This window comes from Labrus bergylta, chromosome 14, assembly GCF_963930695.1.
Source record: "Labrus bergylta chromosome 14, fLabBer1.1, whole genome shotgun sequence".
NCBI classification, from domain to species: domain Eukaryota; kingdom Metazoa; phylum Chordata; class Actinopteri; order Labriformes; family Labridae; genus Labrus; species Labrus bergylta.
Genome location: NC_089208.1, coordinates 11577253 through 11598588, shown reverse-complemented (window position 1 = coordinate 11598588; position 21336 = coordinate 11577253). Strand labels below are relative to the sequence as shown.

General features: G+C 40.5%; 1 protein-coding gene across 2 annotated transcripts in view; it reads right to left on the bottom strand.

The window, feature by feature from the left end:
- Nucleotides 1–8483: 8483 nt before the first annotated feature.
- LOC109981462 (cell adhesion molecule DSCAML1) overlaps nucleotides 8484–21336 on the bottom strand; it is a 56220-nt gene continuing 43367 nt past the window's right edge. For both annotated transcript variants that reach the window (XM_065962693.1, XM_020630261.2), the window contains exons 20-33: nucleotides 19971–20110; nucleotides 17369–17522; nucleotides 16682–16799; nucleotides 16387–16550; nucleotides 16174–16272; nucleotides 15673–15861; nucleotides 14832–15119; nucleotides 14574–14729; nucleotides 14423–14453; nucleotides 14192–14310; nucleotides 13944–14096; nucleotides 13521–13721; nucleotides 12173–12484; nucleotides 8484–11814 (exon numbers count right to left, since the gene is read on the bottom strand). In XM_065962693.1, coding sequence (XP_065818765.1) covers nucleotides 11381–11814; nucleotides 12173–12484; nucleotides 13521–13721; nucleotides 13944–14096; nucleotides 14192–14310; nucleotides 14423–14453; nucleotides 14574–14729; nucleotides 14832–15119; nucleotides 15673–15861; nucleotides 16174–16272; nucleotides 16387–16550; nucleotides 16682–16799; nucleotides 17369–17522; nucleotides 19971–20110 — 2558 coding nt within the window. In that variant the 3' untranslated portion in view covers nucleotides 8484–11380. The remainder of the gene's footprint in view (nucleotides 11815–12172; nucleotides 12485–13520; nucleotides 13722–13943; nucleotides 14097–14191; nucleotides 14311–14422; nucleotides 14454–14573; nucleotides 14730–14831; nucleotides 15120–15672; nucleotides 15862–16173; nucleotides 16273–16386; nucleotides 16551–16681; nucleotides 16800–17368; nucleotides 17523–19970; nucleotides 20111–21336) is intronic.

Below are 21336 nucleotides of genomic sequence, written 5' to 3'. Positions count from 1 at the left end.
CATAAATATACACACACATAAATACACACACACACACGCATGCAAACATGCGTGCGCAACAAAAAAAAAACGAAACAAAACGTGCACTTGCACACTATATTTCTGATCATGGACAACCTAGATTATGAAAAGAAGAAATGGGAAGGGTCTTGAGAAAACCTCCCTGACCTGCCATTTGTATCCATATTTGTGTGAATAAGGGCAGGCTACCATTATCAGTGACTCTTCCTCTGCCCTCTGTACCACTGACTGTTGAATCTGCTTTCAGCTCAGAAGATGAGGACAGAGGTTGCCGTCACAGCAAGCCTCGCCTCTGTCACTTCTGTCAAAACTACCACTTATCCGACACTACCAAGAAAAAAAGGAACCTTGATGTCAAGGTGGAAGAAATGTTTTGTGGCCACCATGTTTTTTTTTTTATCAGCGTCAAACTGTTTTAGTTCTTTTTCTCATGAAAGTACTGCCACTGGATTTTTAGACTGTTCCTCTGTAGGTCCTTTGGGCAGCAGGTTGCTCTTGTCTGCCTGCAGTGCTTCTCTCATAGGCTCTACTTGAGGGGTCAGCATGGGGAGGGAAGGGAAGAAGGGAGGGGGGGGGAGGGGTTACACATCCAGGGATGCACTTTAATGATCACTGTTGTTTTTCCCTCTAAAGGGTTTTTTTTTTTTGTTGACATTCTGTTTTCTTGTGTGTTTTTAATTTCACAGCTCAAACAGCCATACCCATTGCCTCTACAGAGCAACTTTGTTTACATCAAACCTTTTTTTTTTATCCGCAAACTTATCTGAAGCACTTTTTGATAGTGTAGTGTTAAATTAGAGGAAACGCCACATTGATTACTTGTCCATAATGTTTGTTTAGTGGTTGAGTGTGGCAACATGTGCAGGCTTGTGAAACGAGATCCTTTTGTAAAAACTTGCGTTGTTTAAGTTGATCCAGAGGTCCCATATTAGGCTGATGGGAAATCTGAATCCACTGACATTCCTCATTCATCCAGCCATGTGAAAATAGTTTCTTTTAGGATTTGTCCTCTCTCTAGCTGTTGGTTGATCAGAGGCGATGTTTAGGGAAGTTTGCATTATTTAGACCATTACGATATCAGAGGACTTTGCCTGCCACCAGTCAAGTGAAGGAAAAAAAAATTGCCATTTTTGAATGTGTAACCTTGTCATACCATAACACACTCTACATTGCCATCTTGTGTCCATGGAAACCAAATGCTTGAAACATGATAGGTTGCTGGATGTGTTGCTGTGGCTATCTATCAAACCAAGCTCTTTGTATTCATCCAATATTAAGGACCTTTAACTTAGAAGGTTTAGTATCCTCAACACACTGTTACTGCTAGTTCTGCTTTACAATACAAAGACCAGTAGAAGTTTAATGTCTGTGAATGGGGCACATTCAGGAAGCACCTACGGCCGTTTACCTGCTCTTGTGTATACGTTTTGTGCTAGCTCATTGTCCTCCTTTTTCATGGAAAAAAAAGCTGCACATTTTCAATGGTAGCACTGCTAATGGTGACCATACCATTTTAAACATTAAAACTGAGAGGAACTACTGTCTTTTCAGTGGGGAGTGGAAACCAGTTGACCACCAGACGCAGGTTCTGGATGATTGGGGCTCTGTTACAGTTCTTGGGTGCAACATAGACCGGAATAGTACGGTTGTTGTAGTAGTTAATGGGACCATCAATTACAGGTACTTTTGGAATTGCAACACTGTTGGAAGTCAGTCATTTTAAGTGTTCATAAGATTAAACTGAGGGCTCTTCTCAACAAGCTCAGAGCGAGAAGCTGTAACATTAGGACTGGCACAGAACGAGTCTCACTATATCACGATTCCTGGGAGAAGATATTCTTGCTGCGACACTTCACTTTTGACGAACCTTGGCAAAACTGCTGTTCAATGAGCAAAAAGTGGGTGCATACTACTCTATAATGGTTGTTTATTTGTATGTTGGGGAACACAACCCTTTAGTCAATGGTAGAAAACATTTCTAGTGTGTATTTCAATGATTGAAAGTCCATTTTTACAATTTTTGTGAATGGTTCAAGGCCACTTACGGTAAGTTTAGTGCATGATTTAAAAAAAACACACCAAGGAAGATGGATGAAAGCCTCTTCCTATTTAAAACATGAAATTAGTACCAGAAAACAAACAAATTGCTAAAGTGAAATAGCTGAAATGTGAAAGTTTATGTACTGTGCACCAAGAGCAAACCATGGAATTTGTCTGACTGAGAAAAGTGTTTGAAGATGAAGGCCTTATGTGAACTGTATAATAGTTAATAAATTAAATCTTGTAAAATTGACCTTGGCTTCCTTGTGGTGCTTTTGTTTGTGTTGTTTATTGAACGTCTTAACCCCATCCGCTGATGTCACTAGTTTTGTACCTCAGCTATGAATGAGATTGGAACGTCTTTGTTAAAAATGCTGTCCAAGATAATATTTTACAAGGTAGGAGTCAGTATAATATTGTCCCAACAATAGGGCCAAGGGAATGTAGAGTATCAAGCATGCATTTTGGTGATGGCAATTTTCAGTAATACCTGAGAGGAGAAGGCCCTTAACAGTTTTTTGTAAAACAGTGTTTCACCTGTTCTCATCTGAAAAAAATATTGGGCAGCTTATTATTATCTGAAATTTTCACTATGGGAAAGTAGTAATGAGTTTCCTCCCTGACAACTTGACAAACATCAAGGCCCAAGTGCTAAACCCAGTATGTGTGTGCTAATTATTTGTGGTTTTGATCTTAACTTTAGCTATGTACAGTGTCTATGAGTACCTGAAAGGCATGTCATGAATACAATTTATTATTATCATCATCTTGATTATTATTATCATAAAATGCAATGTAATTAATGTCAGGTGAGATAATCTACTATAATATTTGGTATTAAAACAAGGAACGTTAAATGAGAACTGGGGACAGTTATTCCAATCTAGGTCAAGACTTGGGGCTGATCTGTCTTCCCCTGCAGATTAATGACAATGCTTTTTGATACACTACGATGTAATACAAAATAAACTCAAAGAGGTGAGCACTGCATGGAGGTGTATAAGCGTTGTGGTTGACATTGCTGCTTCACAAAACAATGGTTCTGGGTTTTAATTCTTGCCTTTAATTATTCCCTCATTCAAGGGCATTGTTGCCTCACTGCAGGCTGGCTCTGGGTTTGAAACCCAGGAGGAGTCTTCCCTTGTTTAGAAATAATTTTCACATGCCAGGCATATTTTTGATGTGTTACTCAAGTCTGGTAGTTCTTTTGGCCCGATCCCCTTCCTCACCTGTGTCTCAACTGGCCTAAGCTCCACCCTTCCAATATATAAAAGCCTCGTGCCACTCCACAGCAGGCTCTAACAGTCAATGTGGGCACTGCTCAGGCTTCTGCCATCAGGACCCCTCAGCTTTGAAACAATCTGACTGAGGAGATAAGGCATTCAGAATATGTGACATCTTTGAATCCATTACTTAAAATTCCCCGATATAGACTTGGTTTTGCCTTTAACCCTCTGACGTCTAAGGCATTTTTCCAAAATGTTTCAATGCTTGGTCTCCTTCTGTAAAAAGGCATGTATAATATCACCAGAATAATGCACAACCGTGTAAAATACATCCTTTTCCCCAGCACAACCTGGGAAACCAGAATATCTACCACCCAAGGATGTCAGATGAAGACCTAAATAGTTATTACGCCATAAATACAAAAAGAAAACCGAAAAGCAAACATTTGATATTACAGATGAAATAAATGTAAAACAACAACACTATGATATTTGGCCTCCTAAATGGGAACTCCTATGTATTGGTGATCAGGTGGGAGTAAAATAAACACTAGTTATCAGAGATCAAAAACCGTAGCCATTTATTTGAGCTCTTAGCTTTGTGTCAAAAATAGTTGTAAAAAGCATTTGTTCAATTTAAAAGACCATCTTCATGTAAAGCTGTTTTGCAAAAAAAAAAAAAGGATCATAGATATGTTGTTAGTAGAATAAGCTGCAAAGGATGAATGTTTCAAAACAGAGAACAGGCTGTGACGTCTGTTTCAGGTTCAGCCTCTGACTGGAAAATTAAAAAACAAGATGGCAGCGTCCGCGTTAGCCTAGTGAGCTAAGATAAAGTACACTATTTCACTAAAATGTTTACATAAATCATCTCGAATTACATGCATTTTGGAAGATTGGGATCCGGATAGTCACTGAATATACCCGGGTCTTCTCAGTGGGATAGAAATCTCCGGATGTCGCTGAAACACGTGGAGTTTATCACCTGAGAGCCGCGCAGGTGACCAGCCAGTGGATTTTACAGTAAGTTGAAACATTGTACCTTTCCATTTTTAGAGCTGATAATGTACACAGCCCAGTTATACATCTTTCGATCTTTATTCTTATTTTTAATCTTCTTTTGGTTCAGTTAATTTTGGTCATCTTCCAACTTATAGAAACTTAGAGTCAGAGATTCATAATAAAATAAACAAGTTAAGTTTTGCTTTTCAAGCATCATAAATAAAACATAAGCAAAGGAACAAAAAAAGGACCCAAAATATGTAGGCTGAAGTCTTAGCTTATTAAACCTACCCTTTTTACATCCATGTTTTGTTATCTCCCTTTAAATGTATACAGAGCAGTAAAGAAAGCAACAGAAGAATATAAGTGTTTTATAGGCCTTCTGTCTACCCTAATCTCAAACAAATTACATGCACTCTGTTGTTCGTTCTTCAGTTTTATACTTGATAACTATCATAGGTTTTAATACATTTAGAAATCTTTTGTGGGTATTACAATCTTTCCTTTCTGTTTGGAAGCCTTTCCACAAATGTACCCAGCTCACTGAAACACATGTTTGTTTAACATTTGTTCTGGTCTTCTGTTTTTGTGAACATACATTTCCCTCTCAGTTCATACTGACATTCTCTTATTTGAAACGGTCTCTGAATGCAGTCTGATGAGGTGTTGTTGTATGCTTTGTAAATCAGTTATACTATTTTAAATCAAAATGTGTTTGTCGTTTCACGATAATCAGCTCTGATCTGTTTATTATTCTGGACGATCTCTTCTTGTATAGAAGTATGATACTGTACAATATATGTCATGAATTTTGGTTAAGAATATCTTGTTTTTTTTCAATATTGCGATGGACTTTGATAGTTTGGTTTTAATATAATAAACGTGTGTTTCCAGCATAGTTTGTGATCTAATCGCTCCTAAAAATGTATCCTAATTGTACACTCTTACATTTCAGTGTAATCAATCATAATTTGTAAAGGAAAACAGAATAAAATTAAACAATTTGGACACACAACAAATAACATTTATGTACAATATAAACAATTTCGGACCCAGCACTGACCCTTGTGGGACCCCACTTGTAACCCTCAGCACTCAGACTTGTTGTTGTTTATTTGCACATAATGATGTCTATTTTTAAGGATTTGAGTAAGCATACTATTACTTATATTAATATATGGTCAATCGTGTCAAATGTTTTTCTTAGATCAATGAAAACTCCTGCTGTATATTCTTTATTGTCTATTGCCGTGGTAATTTGTTCCAGCAGCTCCATCACTGCCATGTGGATAGGTTTGATCTAAAGCCTTATTAATGTCCATTCAGTAAGTTGTGGTCTGGTCTTTGCACAACTTACTTAAATATCGATTCTCATAGCAGATCTTCCTATTGCTTTTCCCTTTCTGTCATATCTTTTTTATTTTTATTTTTTATTTTATTGATTTGATGTCTTTCATTTTCTTTCTGTGTTTCATTTTCGTTCATTGCTTTTATCCCCATGTAGGCCTATTGTTTTTACTTTTTCCTGCTTCAATTAATTTCTTTGATTGCTATTTATTGTTTTAACCCTTTCTGCTCTGTTTCCTTTTTGCTGCCTTTTAACCTTTCTTATGTCCTTTGCCCTGTTTGCCTGGAGTCAGGCCATGCAGTGTTTGTTCTGATGTTGCCTATTTGAGTTTAATGGTTTGTTTGTTTTTTAATGTGTTTTTTTTTTTTTTTTTACCTTTTTGTGATTTGCTTTGCTTGTTTGTAAACACTCTTGTCACACTCTTGTTTATGTTTGAAAAAGTACAGTATGTCTAAGATTTTTCCAATAATGCGTCTTTCTGTGGGTTTTTGATCCCCAATTGTCAGGCAGTGACACAAAGTTTTAGTTGTTGAAAGCTTTTAATAGGTCATAAGCACAATCAAGCTGTGGATGTAGCAATTGTGCAGGGTTGGCTTAGGCTGTGTCGCAGCAATATCTTTTCATGGGGCCAAGAATTCAAGTTGACGCCTTGGCTGTAGTAACTAGAGGCTGTTGTATTCAGGCACTGATGCAGGTGAGTCTGAAAAGCATCAATTATTCACAGCATATCCGTCATGAATGACTGAACTCTTTGGGCTAAACACTTCCCTTACAGTGTCTGTTCACCTCTGTGGAGTGGTTGGAGATTAATATGTGATGTCGCCATCTTGTGGCTGCAGAGCAGCAGAGCTTGGATTAAGTGGGCAGGGAATCATATGTCATTTGTTTGAAATGTTATGTACATTTTAGCTTACATATTTAACTTTGGATATTTTAGGATTATCTCACAAGTTGTTTTAGGGCTCTCTGTTTAGATGCATTACTGGAGATTGCACAAGAATCTGGTGCCAAAATGTTACACCACAGCTATGGTGATATAGGTGTGAAGAATAATGATCTTCCACTAACTTGTCAGCCTCACTAACAGTCTAACACATCCAGCACCTACTGTCGAGGTGCTTTACTCACATGTTTTCTTTTCATATTTTCTGCTTATTTTCACACAAAGTATAAGCACATCTGACTGATTCGTTGTAAAACCCATATATATGTTTTGATGGCAATTCAATTAAATGAGGCTATAGACATTTATATAGCTTTTTCAGACATTACCATATCACGGAGCACATAGCCTATTAGTTACCTGAATGTTATGTCCTCTGTGGATAATGTGTCGTTCAGTATCATTATCAGGTTAAGGGCAGTTGTGTTATATGCACAAGATGGATGTGGTCAAATTGTTATATAGCCTACATTCTCTGCAGATCAAAAACTCACCAACCTTCATATCTTATCATTATTGGTAAAAAGACACTGTCATTGAACTGAAGCAGCTACCATCAGTCAGAGAATGCTGGAAATGTTTACAATTTGATGAAAATTTGCCTCAAATCTGAAATTCGGTCTGTTACTTTGGAGCTCAGAAGCTGCATAAGCTCATGCAGGGGAAGATAACAGAGCAGGTTGTTAGCAGGGCGGTCTAACACGTCTCCCTAGGCCTGACAGTCAAACCTGTGGTCAGAGGAACCAAAGCTGTGTAATGCGTCAAAATAATAGATTAATAATTCATCCCTAAATCTTTTTTTCTTTTTTATCAATCCATTATCTAACATTTATCTGGGGGCCGAGCCGCAATGGCAGCAGGCTTAGCAAGCTGCCCCAAATGTCCATCTTCTCAGCAACATTTTCTGGTCTACCCCTGGGTCTCCTCCCAGCTGGACGTGCCTGGAAGACCTCCAAAGGCAGGTGACCGGGAGACATCATAATCAGATGCCCAAACCACCTCTACTGGCTCCAGCTGCCTCTGAATGTCTGAGGTCCTCACCCTATCTCTAACGCAGAGCCTACCCTTTTCAAGCCCCCAGGATACTTGAACTTCTTCACTTGAGGCAGGGATCACTCACGACCCAGAAGTTGCAGTCCACCATTGTCCGACAGTGAACCATTGCCTTGGACCTGGACTTAGTGCTGAGAATGTGGACAAAGCTCTCACTTTGGTCATATAGGGACCTGGTGGCTCACAGCAACCCCGTATTGGGACTCCATAGTCCCACATTACACACCACATGACCCCCGAGGAACGTGTTCGAACGCCTTCTCTGATTCAAAAAAACACATTTAGACTCGATTAGCCACCTCCCCAAGAAGCCCTGTGAGGGTAAAGGTCTGGTCCACTGTCCCACAGCCAGGTTTTCAGGTTGCTTGTTTTGTATTTGTGATCTCTTATGGTGAAGTAACATGATGGTAATTCACTCTACTCCGCTCAGTCTGCTGAAGTGCGGTAAGTGTTTGTGATTTTATAGCATTTTAACACTCTATGAACAGGAACATTAGCCAACACTTTTATTATTAACTAGTTTATACGTGTTTCTGTCTTTTGCTTATACTGCTGTGGTCACAAACTTGATAATTCCTCATTCGTTGTGTGAAAACATCTTTGTGTCTCAGATCTCTCTGGTTGGATCAACATGATCACATTGTGTATGTTCAAAAACAGGGGCATTCAAAATGAACATCCTATACTCAATCAGGCATTTACCGATATTTAAGTCATGTAGCTTAAAATCTTGGTGATGAATTAAGTATCAATAGTGCTTCTCAAAATACCCATAAGTTCTAATTTATTATGATCTCAGTCCAAACATAATGTGCAAACAGACCTGTTGAAAAGGACAGAAGCCATGACGTATGAAAGATAGCTTTATTGCACAAGGTGTTAGAATGATCTTTTTAGTTTTTGCTTTCTTTTCATAGAAAATGTACTTTTGAACACAAGCAATTGCTATAACAAGCAACTCAAACAAATGTTTGGGATACCCTCAACATTTTTTTTTGTTTGTTTTTGATTTTCATACATATTTTCCTTCAATTTTTCCCTTTTAGCAAGCATGCAATGACTTTTTGAGGATGAACAAAATACAAAATAATAAAAAAAAAGTAAACAGGACAAATGACGACATTAAAAGACCTTTAAAAAAAGAATAAAAATTCAACAAATTAGTATCAAAAACATAAAGGGAAAGAAAAATGTTTTTGCCCACTTCAGAAGTAAAATATTTATTTTTGATACTATTTCAATTTTGAAATTGGGGCATTCAACCCTGATGTGTCCCCTGGTTTATCTGAAAATAGCTCTTCATACAAAACTGTGTTTATGTACAAGACTTAATCTATAAACAACACTGACAAAGGTAGAGATGATGGGTCTAGTAAGTTTAAGGGGGTGAATTTGAACTTTAATTTATCAGAACGGGAAAAAGGACAGGAGTCTGAATGCTTAAGGTTTACAGACTGACTCCAGTCCAGTATTTACACAACAGTTGTTTGTGTGACCAAAATAGCTACGAGTCCCTGATTTCACCTGGCTGAACTGATTTTAGCCACAGACCAAATACTTTAGTACTGCTTGGCCCCTGGAAACAAAATTTTGACATAAATCCAAACAAATTTAAAAATGAATATTATGACTCAAAATAAAGAGACCAATAGAAACACCCTTCCTTAAACAAATAAACAAACAAACAAAGCAAATGTGTAAATAAATACAAACCACATAACACTTTCATGGAGATGTTTGAAATAGACATTCCAAAAGGTTCGTTTGTGAATGTACATTAGCGCAAAATGGAGGGGTATGAAGATAAAGGAAGTGGGACATATACAGTACTTCAGACAGGGCAACAACAAAGATATCAATTGAGTGAATATTATATAATTTTTCAAACTGAACTCCCTGACATATAACACCGCTCAACATTATAATATTTTTACTTCATTCACATCATGATGGAATTTCCTTCAGCTAGTTATCACGTTCCTTAAAGAGCGAAGACCGGCTGAGTGGCACTGTGGCTGGCTGAGAGGTTGGTAGGATGTTTGTCTCTGTTACAGAAGCCTTTAATTCTGAAACACAACTCAAGTCTGTACATTTACGCTACATAAAACTTATTTGTGGATTCACTTTGATTTGGTTTCTAAATCTTATCATAATCAACAACCACTCGGGCTCAGTCTAAGTGGCACATGAGCAGGCTTAAATACATTTACAGAAAGCTTTCTGACATCTTTTCCGCACGGTGGCCATTTTCTTCTGACATCACGCTCAGGGCGTGAAGCTCAAATGCTGCTATGTTTTTATGCTGTATTCTAGGATTAAGTCATATAAAGGTTGGGGATCTGACCAAATAATTTCATTTCACTTCTTAATTGATCAACAACTAAAAAAAATAGACAACAGCAGAAGCTATGACGACAGCATCAGTCGCTGGCTAGCTAACATTTTGTCTAGGCCTTTATGCCCCATGTGGTTTAATGTGTCGTCTATAGGTAGCTGGAACACAGGACACAGCTGTTTGACACGACAACAGCATTTGAACTTCCAACCCTTAGCATGACGTCAGAGGAAAATGATCTCCATGTGAGTATGGAGAATAACTGTCTCCATCAAACAATCTCAGCAAAGAGAACCTTCCTGCCTTTTCAGGAATTGACACTAGAACTTGCTAGCCTAGCTTGCTTTTCCTTCCTCAGCGTGTGGCCTCGAAAGGAAACACTCTTCTCTTAGTCAGTGTACATACAGAAACATACAGAACATTCCGTAGATATACTAAACTTTTTCTGTCATTTGTCCAACCTTTTTTTAAATTTCTCTTTCATTAAATTTCATGATTGAGCGATTGTCTCATTCTTAAATTTGACTTTAACATTAAATTGCTGTAAATACTACTACACCATTGTAGTACATACCATTTATACTTTGTCATAATTTCACTTAAATGTCAATAATATACCTACATAGAAATATATATGTAAATTCTTTATAATACCAAATATTCTCTATTTGTAATGTGAGGAATTATAGCTGGCTCATTTGGGTTGTCATGATTGTTTTAAAAAGTCAAACACTGTTCAGCTGGAGAGAGAAAGATGTGTGGAGAAAGTTAATGTGATAGATTTTTTTTTCTTTTAACATTCTTGGACATAAGTTAACCTGAATGATTTCTTTTGGATTCACCATTTGGAGAACATTCTGCCAATAGCTATTTGGGACCTTAAGAGACACAAAGGAGGGAAAGAAACAGTAAGAAAAGGGAACTTAACTGGAAGTCCTGCAAATTGACAATAATACTCAAACTATGGAGGACAATATGCGTGTACGTATGAGAGACAGAATGGCCACACAGCTTCATACTGGCTATCGTAGTCTTCATCATCATAAACACAGAGCTTTAGCTCCTCAATTAAAGTCAATATTTCCAAATGACCATAGAATCACTTCCTGGGTTTTTGCTGTGCAATTTCCGCAGGAAATGAGCGGAACTGAGCACCAGCCGGCTGGAACTGTTAGTTGGAGTTAGTAAATCTTTTATAGAGTCCCAGGTGAATATGAAAAGTAGGGTAAACTGGGTCTCTGTCTGGGAGAAGATCTATCCCGAGTAAAATTAGACAGAATGCTGGGCAGTTCACCATTAGTTGGGTTTAATGTAAAATGTTTGCATGCCCCTTTTGGCCCTGGCTGAAGAGTACCAACGCAGGGCGAGCTGAGGAGAGGGGACAGCAATGCAAGTCTGTGCAGGAGAGTCAGCTACACCAGTGTGTATGATTTAGAGTATGCCCCTGCACTCTGTTTCTGGAGTCTCCCCAGTGCAGAGGAGCTGCTCTCGAGCAGCGAGTCTCTTGAGCCCCCCACTTTGTTACTGTTGGTGGGGTTGCTGCCCGTGCTGGAAGTGGAGGCTGTTGCTGCGGTGTTGGAGCTAGGCATGGTGAGAGTCCTTTGGGGCAGGGTGGCGGTGCCCGAGTTCACCCCCAAGCTGCCCAGCCCAGAGTGGCCCAGCGTCAGTGCCTGCTGCTTGGAAGGGTCAAGAGTCTTGTGACGACCCTGGGTGTGATAAGCCCGCTGCGTCAGGCTGCGAATTGAGGCTTCTCGCGGTGGCACAGCTGGGCACGGGTCATGCAGCTCCCCTTGTTTGCGGAAAAAAGGGTCTGTCTTCATGTAAAGGGGAAGATTACAGAATTCACCTATAGAAGAAACAGGAGAAGTCAGGATGAGACCATACATTTAGGTCATTTTGAGTTCAGGAGTTATATTTTACAGACATCTCAATAAATAGGGCTCATGTATTCATTTCCTACATTGTAACACATGAGTCAGGGGTTTTCCCTACTTTCATTATCAATCGAGAAACACGACTTGACTCTTTGCTATTTTGTGTGGCTTTAGTCCTTGAAGCGAAATGCCTCATATCATTATTGTATAAACTATTCTTTAATTCAAACGAGGATCTTTTAAAGTTCTGTAAAAGGCATATGATCACATTCCTGCTCTGTTACTGTGTACAGTATTGTCTCTTCTTGTCTCTTGTCTCTTCCTACTTACTTTTGTTGGCGCGGTGGGGAATGGGAACAGCCACATTTTTACCACGGTCATAGTCCTGCGGTTTTGGTGGTGAGGCAGTGAAGCGGCAGATGCCCGGCTCAGACGGCGTGCTCAGTGAGGTCATGCTGTCTGCCGGGTCATTGGTGCCCGTGGTCATTTGGTCCGATGAGCTGTCGGAGATGAAACACTCTGTAATGGTGAACTTGGCGTGCTGCAGGTGCTCCTCAAGCTTGGCGTGCTCATAGGCCCTCGCCAGCTCCTCATAGGTGGAGGAGGCGCTCTCTGTCGACACCATGCTGTTGCGACCCTTATCTGGAAAAATGAAAAGAGAAAATCATTTCATTAGCTCATTGTCTTTGTTTCCTTTCATTTGTTCCAGTGGCCTGTTGCACCAACTATGTATACGTTCTATTCATACTTTGAAACTTGTTGGATTGTCTGTGTGTCCATTCATATAAGTCAAGTTAGATAACATAAAATAACTCAAGTGGTTTATAGATGGTTGAATGGGTGTTTTATCCAATAACTTGAATTCTTAAATAAAGTTTGATCTCAACCAGAATGTATCGGACCTATCTACATCCTGGCATTTCCAGTTTGAAACTCCTCAAACTGGCCTTTTTTATTTGAATAACTAAAATTATTCTCTTCTAACTACGTAGAGTAATGCTCGGCTTTCACAATGATTTCAAATTGCTCGTAGCTACACTGTCAGAATATGTCAATATTATATCCAGTATATCAATAATTGCAGGTGTTTTTGGACAATGTAAATACATTTACTTTGTTGTCATAGAAAACAAGTAATGTTTTTGGTTACAATTTTGATATGGTCTCTGAATTCTGATGAGTTAGCAACAAAATTCACCCATTTTTTATTTCTAATCCTACGATAATATAACACTACATACAGTACTCATTGGTCTCATTGAACAGTAAAAACTGTTTTTTGAAGTAGGTGCACAGTAAGGTGTAAAGGTTAGAATTTTATAGATTTTCTCCATCATAAACTAGATAAATATTACATTTTTTGTAATCTTGAGTTTTGAGTTAATTTAGATAGGACGGTTAGAGTAGGAAATCGGGTGAAAGAGTGGGGATAGACACAGGAGGAGCCACAGGTCTGACTAGAACCTGGGCCGCCCACTTGGAGGACCATAACCTTTCTAAATTGGGTGCAACCTGTCTGCTAGCTAGGCCACCAGGGCCCCATAAACTTAATAACTTGATGATGTATGTAAATTAAGCTTTAGTGTGATGAAAAAAAACACCTTTCCAATGTTCCATAAAAGAGCTGCTTGTCAGTGTAAAAAGAGAACGTAACATATAATTAATGGGATTTACTTACCCGTGTCTTGTGAGAGGCTTGCACTGTAGCTGTCACTCTCAGTGGCTGTGATGCCATGAGAGCCCATCGTCCGCCAGTCTGAGGTCAGAGTTCGTGCCGAGGCTGTTGACTGGCTCTGACTCGGCCGGCTTAGTGTCCACTGGCTTGAGTATCTGTTCCTCGAACTGTGCGCTGATTTTATACTCTTCCTGGACACTGGATCTGAGAGAGGTCACAGTGATCAGAGAGCAGCTTGTGCATCACAAAGACTGTGTATCCATTTATTGATCCTCAAGAAGAAATACTATTCTTGCTGTCTCATGAGTTCAACAAGAGATCAAAGCTTTTGCCTGGATTTACCTGCAAAACCTGTCTTTTGTTTTATCTGGAAGAGCTGCGAAAGTCAGTGTAAAAACCTTAACCTGAAAAGAAAACTGAACTCACTCGTGCCTGGGCGGATGTCTGACATATCAATCAAAGGCCCTGAATTCTGGATGAGAGCTTGGTGGTGCAGAGACACGCCTGTGCAGAAGTTCTGTGAATTCACTGATTGGCTGAACTCGGTGTCTGTCACAGGAACAGCTGCCTTGTCCTCTCCTGTTGCAGACACGGGATGAGGAGAAACAGTTAAGGTTAAATTCAAACTACTTGATCAATTAAACTGTGTGTTGCAGTCGAATGCAGCCACATACCTATCTGTTTGATTCCTTCCTTGTCCTCAATGAGCAGCTGAACACGAGGGATGTCGATGTGGAGCCGTGGTCCTTGAGGTGGGCCCTTCACTGGAGTGTCTATACTGCGATTGTTCTTGCTGCACACACATGGAAATGACACACAAAGTAAGACTGGTGTCTCTTTTTAGTTTTCGAACAAAAAGAGGTTGAACTGTAAAAAGTATAACTGTATAAAAAGCCAGCTGTTACCTGATAAGCATCTCAGCGAGGCTCTTTGCATCTAAAAGAAGACAATATTTTAATTAGATTATTGATGGCTGTGAGGTTTCAACTCGTCACACTTTGCTGCATTAATTCATTAACACACAATAACAGATCAATCAATGAATCTTTTTCTCACCTCGAAGTCGTTTGAGCCGCTTCTCTTTGCGTTTCTTGCGGATAATGAAGAGCAGAGCAACGCCCAGGGTAACCAGGATGACAGGAGAGCCGATAGAGAACAGCTTTTTCACGTCATCCCCTTCTCCACGAGCCGATTTAATGGGTGGGATTGTACCTGTGGCAAGAAGAAGGAATGACAGTAATAATTAATACAGTATAATACAATATAATATGAGATGTATAAAATTTAAAAAAATGAAGTTGAGGAGACACTTACTGCCGTCGTAGTCTGTGGTTGCAAACTGGGAGCTCTGGTTGCCGCACCCGGCACTGTTGCAGGCCTTCATTTTGAGCTCATACCAGGTGGCCTCCCGCAGCTCACTGAGGAAGAGCTGAGTTGTGGAGTTAGCCTTGAGGCTCTGCCAGGCCCAGGTGCCTTTAGGCCTAAAGTCAAGCATCATGTCTGTGATTGGGCAGCCGCCACTAGTCCAGCCCTGCAGGTTGAGGCCTGCATGAGTGGAGTTGATGTGGGTGAGCAGCGGCTGGTCCTTATTGAACACAGGTTCTGAAGGGAAGAGCAACAGGAGGTTAAAAAGATCACATGGCTGTGCCAAACGTCTCGGAGGCATACTATCTTTAAACACACCTTCTGACATCAGGATTTTTTTTTTTTCTTTTCTTTTTGGGTCCATTAATATTTGTATTAACAGGCAATAGCATTAATTCTGACAAAAAGAAAACCTTTCCACGGCTTCACTCTGGAATCATTTAGGTATTTTCTTTTTTTGAGGAAAATATTAAATAGTTATCAGGATTAAGCAAAGAGAAAAGAAGAAGAAGAAGAAAAATAGAAATAGTAAGCATCCAACATTTTTCGTCCGGTAAAGATTTTTTTCGGCACAAACTACTTGATCAGGGGTGGGCATTTGTTTCAAAACAAACTTGAAATAAGTTGTTAAAGCAAGAAAAAACAAGATGTTAAACTTTTCAAAGTCAAAAAACAAAGATCGGCCTTAGAACATGATTATTCTTTAAACATCTGAAATGATAAATTCAATATTAGTCTAATTAGTCAATTTTTGTAGAAAGCCTGAGGGTTATCTGCTAACTCTTTTTACCTCGTCCATGTGTCTTGGCCTCAATGATCTCACTGATGCGCCCTGAGCCCACGCTGTTCTTGGCGGCCAACTTGACCTTGTACCAGGTTCCACAGCGTAGATTGTCCAACCTGAAGGAGCGTTCGCTGGAGCTGATAAATACGTCTCTCCATTCTTCTGTGTTGTCCACAGAATACTGAAGCACAAATCCTGCAGGATTACACAGCAAAGTTTAATATTCAAAATAAGTCATTCATAGTAACAACCATTGATAGACTGTGGAGTTTGCTGCTACATCTACTGGACACCAGGGGGCGACAAACAGCTAGCAATCAGTTTTTATTTTTTTGACTAGGCCTACTTCTTACCCAGAAACAAGGTTTTTTTTTTCACTGTAATCTGCAGAATTAGTACAACTGATTGCAAAATGGTGACTACTGAAAAAACATTATATTAAATTAGATAGAAAGTCAAAGTTGTAACGTGGGCAGGTTTTGGTGGGCAGTCTTGTCGGGGGTATACCTCTGATGGAGCTTCCCCCATTGTCCCCGGGGATCCAGGCTAGGGTGATGGAGGAGGTGGAAGTGGTGGAGACGGTCAAACGAGGCTGATCAGGAGGAACTGGGTATAAAGAAAGAGAAAGACCTTGACTTAACAACAGAGCAGAAACCCAAGAAAACAAAAACATCCTCTATTTATATTTACTACCAACTAAAGACACCTGCTTCCTATTACCTTGCACCACCAGGTTGACTATGATGGTGTCAAAGCCCAGAGTGTTAGTTGCCGTACAGGTGTAATACCCAGAATCCTCTGCTTTGACTGAACGAAGCACCAGCGTGCCGTTGGACAGGATCTGTTTTTGGCTGTCTGCAGTTACTGGGATGGCCGAGTCGTCACTGTCGAGAGACACACAGGTCATACGTGTTAATCCAGGAAAAGCAGAGTTATATTGGCCCCTTACAAGCAGCACTCTCTGTCTGAGTGAGTCATGATGCTGATATTTGAGTGGCATATGATGAGCTCTGACCTGTCTTTGGTCCATTTTATTGTAGGTGCGGGTTCCCCCACTGAGCTGCAGGGCAGACGCACTTCCTTCATCCAGGGTGTGGTCACTGTGCCTCCAAAGGACAGAATCTTAGCGGGGACTGCACAAACACAAAAAAAGGGGTCAAATTCAATCATTCACTTTCTCACACAGAAGATTATAAATACACCAAGACAACATAAAACTGCTTTGGCGTCTCTTTCCTCATGTCCAACTGCCACCCTCGGCTGTTTTCTAAGTCAGTTAGCCAAAGGGGAAAGTTCTTCTCTGTGCTGGGGAAATAAAAAACTGTAGCGTGGTATTTTAGCATAGCCCCTCCTCTGAACCGCTTAGTTTCACTCTATCTTTTCTCCATAGATCCTCCCCTTTATTGATTCTCTCCCGCTACCTCTCTCCCCAAGGGTCATTTTACTAGATAGGCCCTGTTCATCACCACATAATTAACAACAGCGTTTCTTGCAACATAGCCGCCACTCAATCAATACAGCAGCTGTCAATCAATAAGAGAGAGAGAGAGAGGGAGACGGGAGTAAGCAGGAGAGAAAGTGAGAGACAGAGAGAGGTGATCATATTAGCGTTTCATAGACATCTTCATAGCGCTCTTCCTATAACCTTTACTGATATCCCTCCACCCTTCTGCTCCACTACAGGCTCGCCTTGAGGTCCTACCTTTCCCAGCAGGCTCCACGATGACCTTTGAGCTGATGTTGCCTCGACCCGCTGTCGTGACGGCTGCAGCCCAGATGTGGTATTGTTTACCACGGGAAAGGTGCGTGATGCGGTAGAACAGCATCTCTGGGTTGGCCTCGTACTCACTGGGCGCCTGGGACAGAGGGCACACAATGCCATGTTAGCAAGATATGATGATGCAGTGACATGACAGTCTTGGTGGAGGCCAGTCTCTTCACTGCTGTAACATGTATTCAATATTTGTTGGAAGAACACATCCAGGCTTATGTTAGGTCTCAATGACTGGACACAAGGAATAAAATCGTCCTCATTCACAGAAGACATTAGAACTTGTCAAAGAAAGAAGCAGAGGTGTTACTAATGAAATAGGAGATAGCTCTGTTCTGTGTCTTAATAACAATTTAAGTGTGAAAGTGAGGCAACATGAACAATACTGGGATCCTGAAATTGGAGTTGCTAAATGGAATGCAGCCATCATTCATTTCAGCATTTACACCTGTGCTCTAATCACTCACATATTGAAAAGATGTTCTGCGAAAATGGACGATGGCATGATGAATATTCTAAAGCAGGTTTTACTTTATTTTTGTGGAATACTTCGTAGTAATGTAATGTCGATGTTTTAAAAATAATTGATAACTTAACAGAAAAAAACCTATTGATAAAAGTAAGGACTGCCCTACACAATCAAGAAGGAAAGGAGGAAAGAGAGAACTACATTCACTCTTGACCTCATTTATTTTCCTTACCTTCCTTTAGGTAAAACTCAGGAACATGCAGAATGTAAGGCAGGTGTTTAAATGTAAAGACTTAACGGGGGTAATCTTATATAAAATAAAATAAAACGCACGGTAGCTCCTTTTCATGTATTCCATTGGTTTACTTAGTCATTCCCACCTTTACCTCAGGTTGTAATGAAAACAGTTAAAAGCTATGTTGATTTTTGACAGCAATGTTTCTCTTGTTTTTTTACTGGGGGGGACTCAGCGTTTCTTAGGTACAAGAAGGGTGGGCTCCAAGGTGTATATTTGGAGCCACTGTTTATTGATAAAAAACAATGTTTCTATTTTCTTTTGGATTTATATTTTTTAAATGTTTGCCATTCTTTGATCTTTTTCTTAGTCTTTTTAGGTTTCTTTTAACATTAAATTGCATTTACTTATGCAGATTTTTCTTTTTTGTTTGCCCCTTGAGTTTTTTTTATTGAGACATGCAGAAGTGTAAGTCCTTACTCTACTATGGCTTCCAATGAGGAATGAATATGACCATAGAAATAGAGCAGTAACAATGAAGCTTTAGACAGTTAAGCATTTGATTTAAACTAAGAAAATACTCTTCACTTGATAAAATACTGCATCAACACTGAGTGTCAGTATTTCCTATTTTATCTTTTTTTGGAAAGGAAAAAAACGTTCATATTTTGGGCCTCTATTCTGGATTAAAAGGTTGTGTTCCTTGGATATTTTCCAACAAACACATCTTTGAGAGGAATTTAACACTCACACCTGCAGGCACACAGGCACACACATTCCAACGTACACTCAAAAACACTTTTTTCCTTTTCAAACCCGTCCACTCTTCTATTTCTTTAATCTGTTCTATCTCTCTGTGTTCATCTCAAGTTCCTTCACCATTTGTTCGTTCCCTTTTTCCATCTATCCCTCTCTGTCTAGCTCAGTGAAGAGGAGAGGATGGAGAAAACAAGGATGGGAGGAAGGAGGATGTGTTTGGTATTTGTGTGTCTAGGGGGTGCGTTCGAAAATTCCTCCAGCATAGCGGCCGTGTTGTGGTGATCCAGGGAGTGATACGGGGAGATAATGAAAAGACGGACAAAAGCACTCTCATCTTGATGTGACTGATACCCTCCTCTGCTCCTCCCTTCTTCCCTGCCTGTCTTTCACACTCTCCCCCTCTTCGTCTCATCCCTCTCTTTTCCCCTCATTTCCCCTCGGCCTCTCCCTACCGCTAATGGTGTTTCTCTTTCTCCGTCTCTTAGACGTCTTTCCCCCTCCCCTCCCTTCCTCCCTCTTTCCTCCCTGCCCGTGCTCATTTACATGGCACTCATGCACAGAGAGGGAGGAGTATTTGTGAATAATAAGAAAGTGAGATTCTAGCTAGATGTCAGGTTTCACTGTGTGTGTTAGTGTTTGTGTGCACATGATCTAACCACAACTGAAATGCTGCACATGCATGTATAAATAGAAAACGTTGAAATGTGATGTGTGTGTGTGTTTGTGTGTGTGTGTGTGTGTGTGTGCGCTTCTTATGCGGCAGTGTGCATGTGTGAGCTTGTTCTCTGCTTCATTTGCATATCTACGTCTCATCACGTTGCCAAGACAACCTCATCTGTTCATCTGGGAGGGTAGGAAATAAAGCGATGGTGCAAACGCAGTGAAAGAGAGACATACACAAATTTTAACGTACACATGCACGGGTTCAATTAATTACAGTTGTTAAAGCTGAAGTGTTTCCACTGATAGATTTTTATCGGACTTAGAAATTCCTTACTTCTCAATTACCTGTTTTTTTTTCTCTAATGCCCTCCCCCTTTTGAGGCACAAACCACAGAGGAAGCACTTACCGGCTGTCCAGACCCTGGACTGGAGCAGTAGATGGTGTACTTGCGGATAACACCATTCGGTTTATGAGGTGGCAACCAGGACACCACCACACTGCTTGGTGAAGAGGGAACTGCCTTGATGCCAGCTGGTGGACCAGGAACTGTACACATTGAAAAAATAACGCATCGGAACATCAGCAAAGCGGGTATGAGCATTAGCTTCTGTGTGTTTGTGCAAACTCATGCTGGTTGTTGGATGCCCATTAAAATGAGCAGGCTTGTTTGCAGATTGCTAGTCTTATCCCACACTAAGCTGCTCCAAGAGGACTTGGAAGTACTCCCTTTGGGTGCACAGTGGTGACATATGTTCAGTCAGACATTGGTCAGCAGTTCAGGCTGTGTGACACCCAGCGTTCTCTTAACTCTCAAACCCACAAACAGATTAGGCAGCCGTGTCTGATCCTCCGCTGGCCACTTCAGCTTGACACTGGACACCACTTAATACTCTTACTACCAAGTAAGGCGTAAGAAGGCTTTAAAAGGAATGCGCAATGCAAAATGAAACACATCAGGATACTGGATACTTTGAGAGATGAACAATAATGCTTTTGTCACCATGGCCTTACAGTATTTGGTTCACAGTGTCAAGCCTATTCAAACCCCTCTATAAATATACCACAAGCTTGACACTGGGCCTCATCTGGGGTCCACAAAAGGTGCCTACTGCAGTGTAAGAAACAGTTCTCTAAATGCCTCTTTTCTTTCACGAGGCCCCCCTGATCCAATAATTCAACCCCCATGCCCTTGGACTCCCTCATCCCGCACATGACATGAGCGGGGATAAAAACACAGATTCAGGGAGGATAGGTGTAGTGAGGGATGTCTTAAAAGACGGATGTGGGGATGGAAAAGTGGTGAGAATGAAAGGTGCAGGTCCTGGGGGAGGGATGATGGTGGTGGTGTTGGGGAGGGGCAGGCAAAGGAGTCATCATTATCATAACTGGACCTCCATGTCGAAGAAGAAGCGTGAGAGGGAGGAGGAGGACGCGGGGGGGGGGGGGGGTTAAGTCCCATCTGGTGCCCAGAATCTACCCAGGTCTCCAGACACCGAAACAGTCTGCTGCACAGCTAGCTTGGCCCGTGTGATGATGAGGAAGCCCCACCTACATGAATATATTAGCACTCCTGTGCCAGTCAGCGGAGGGATGGTCTCATTAAAAGGGCTCAACCAGATACACATAGAACGCTTTAAATGGGTTAGAATGATCATGAAAATGATTGAAATGTCTTGGCTTTGACATATCTATTATCTGTCCTTTTGTAGTCCTTGTATGTTTTGTCTGCCAACAATGAGCTCTATGATCACCCCTCTATCTTTACCATCTTC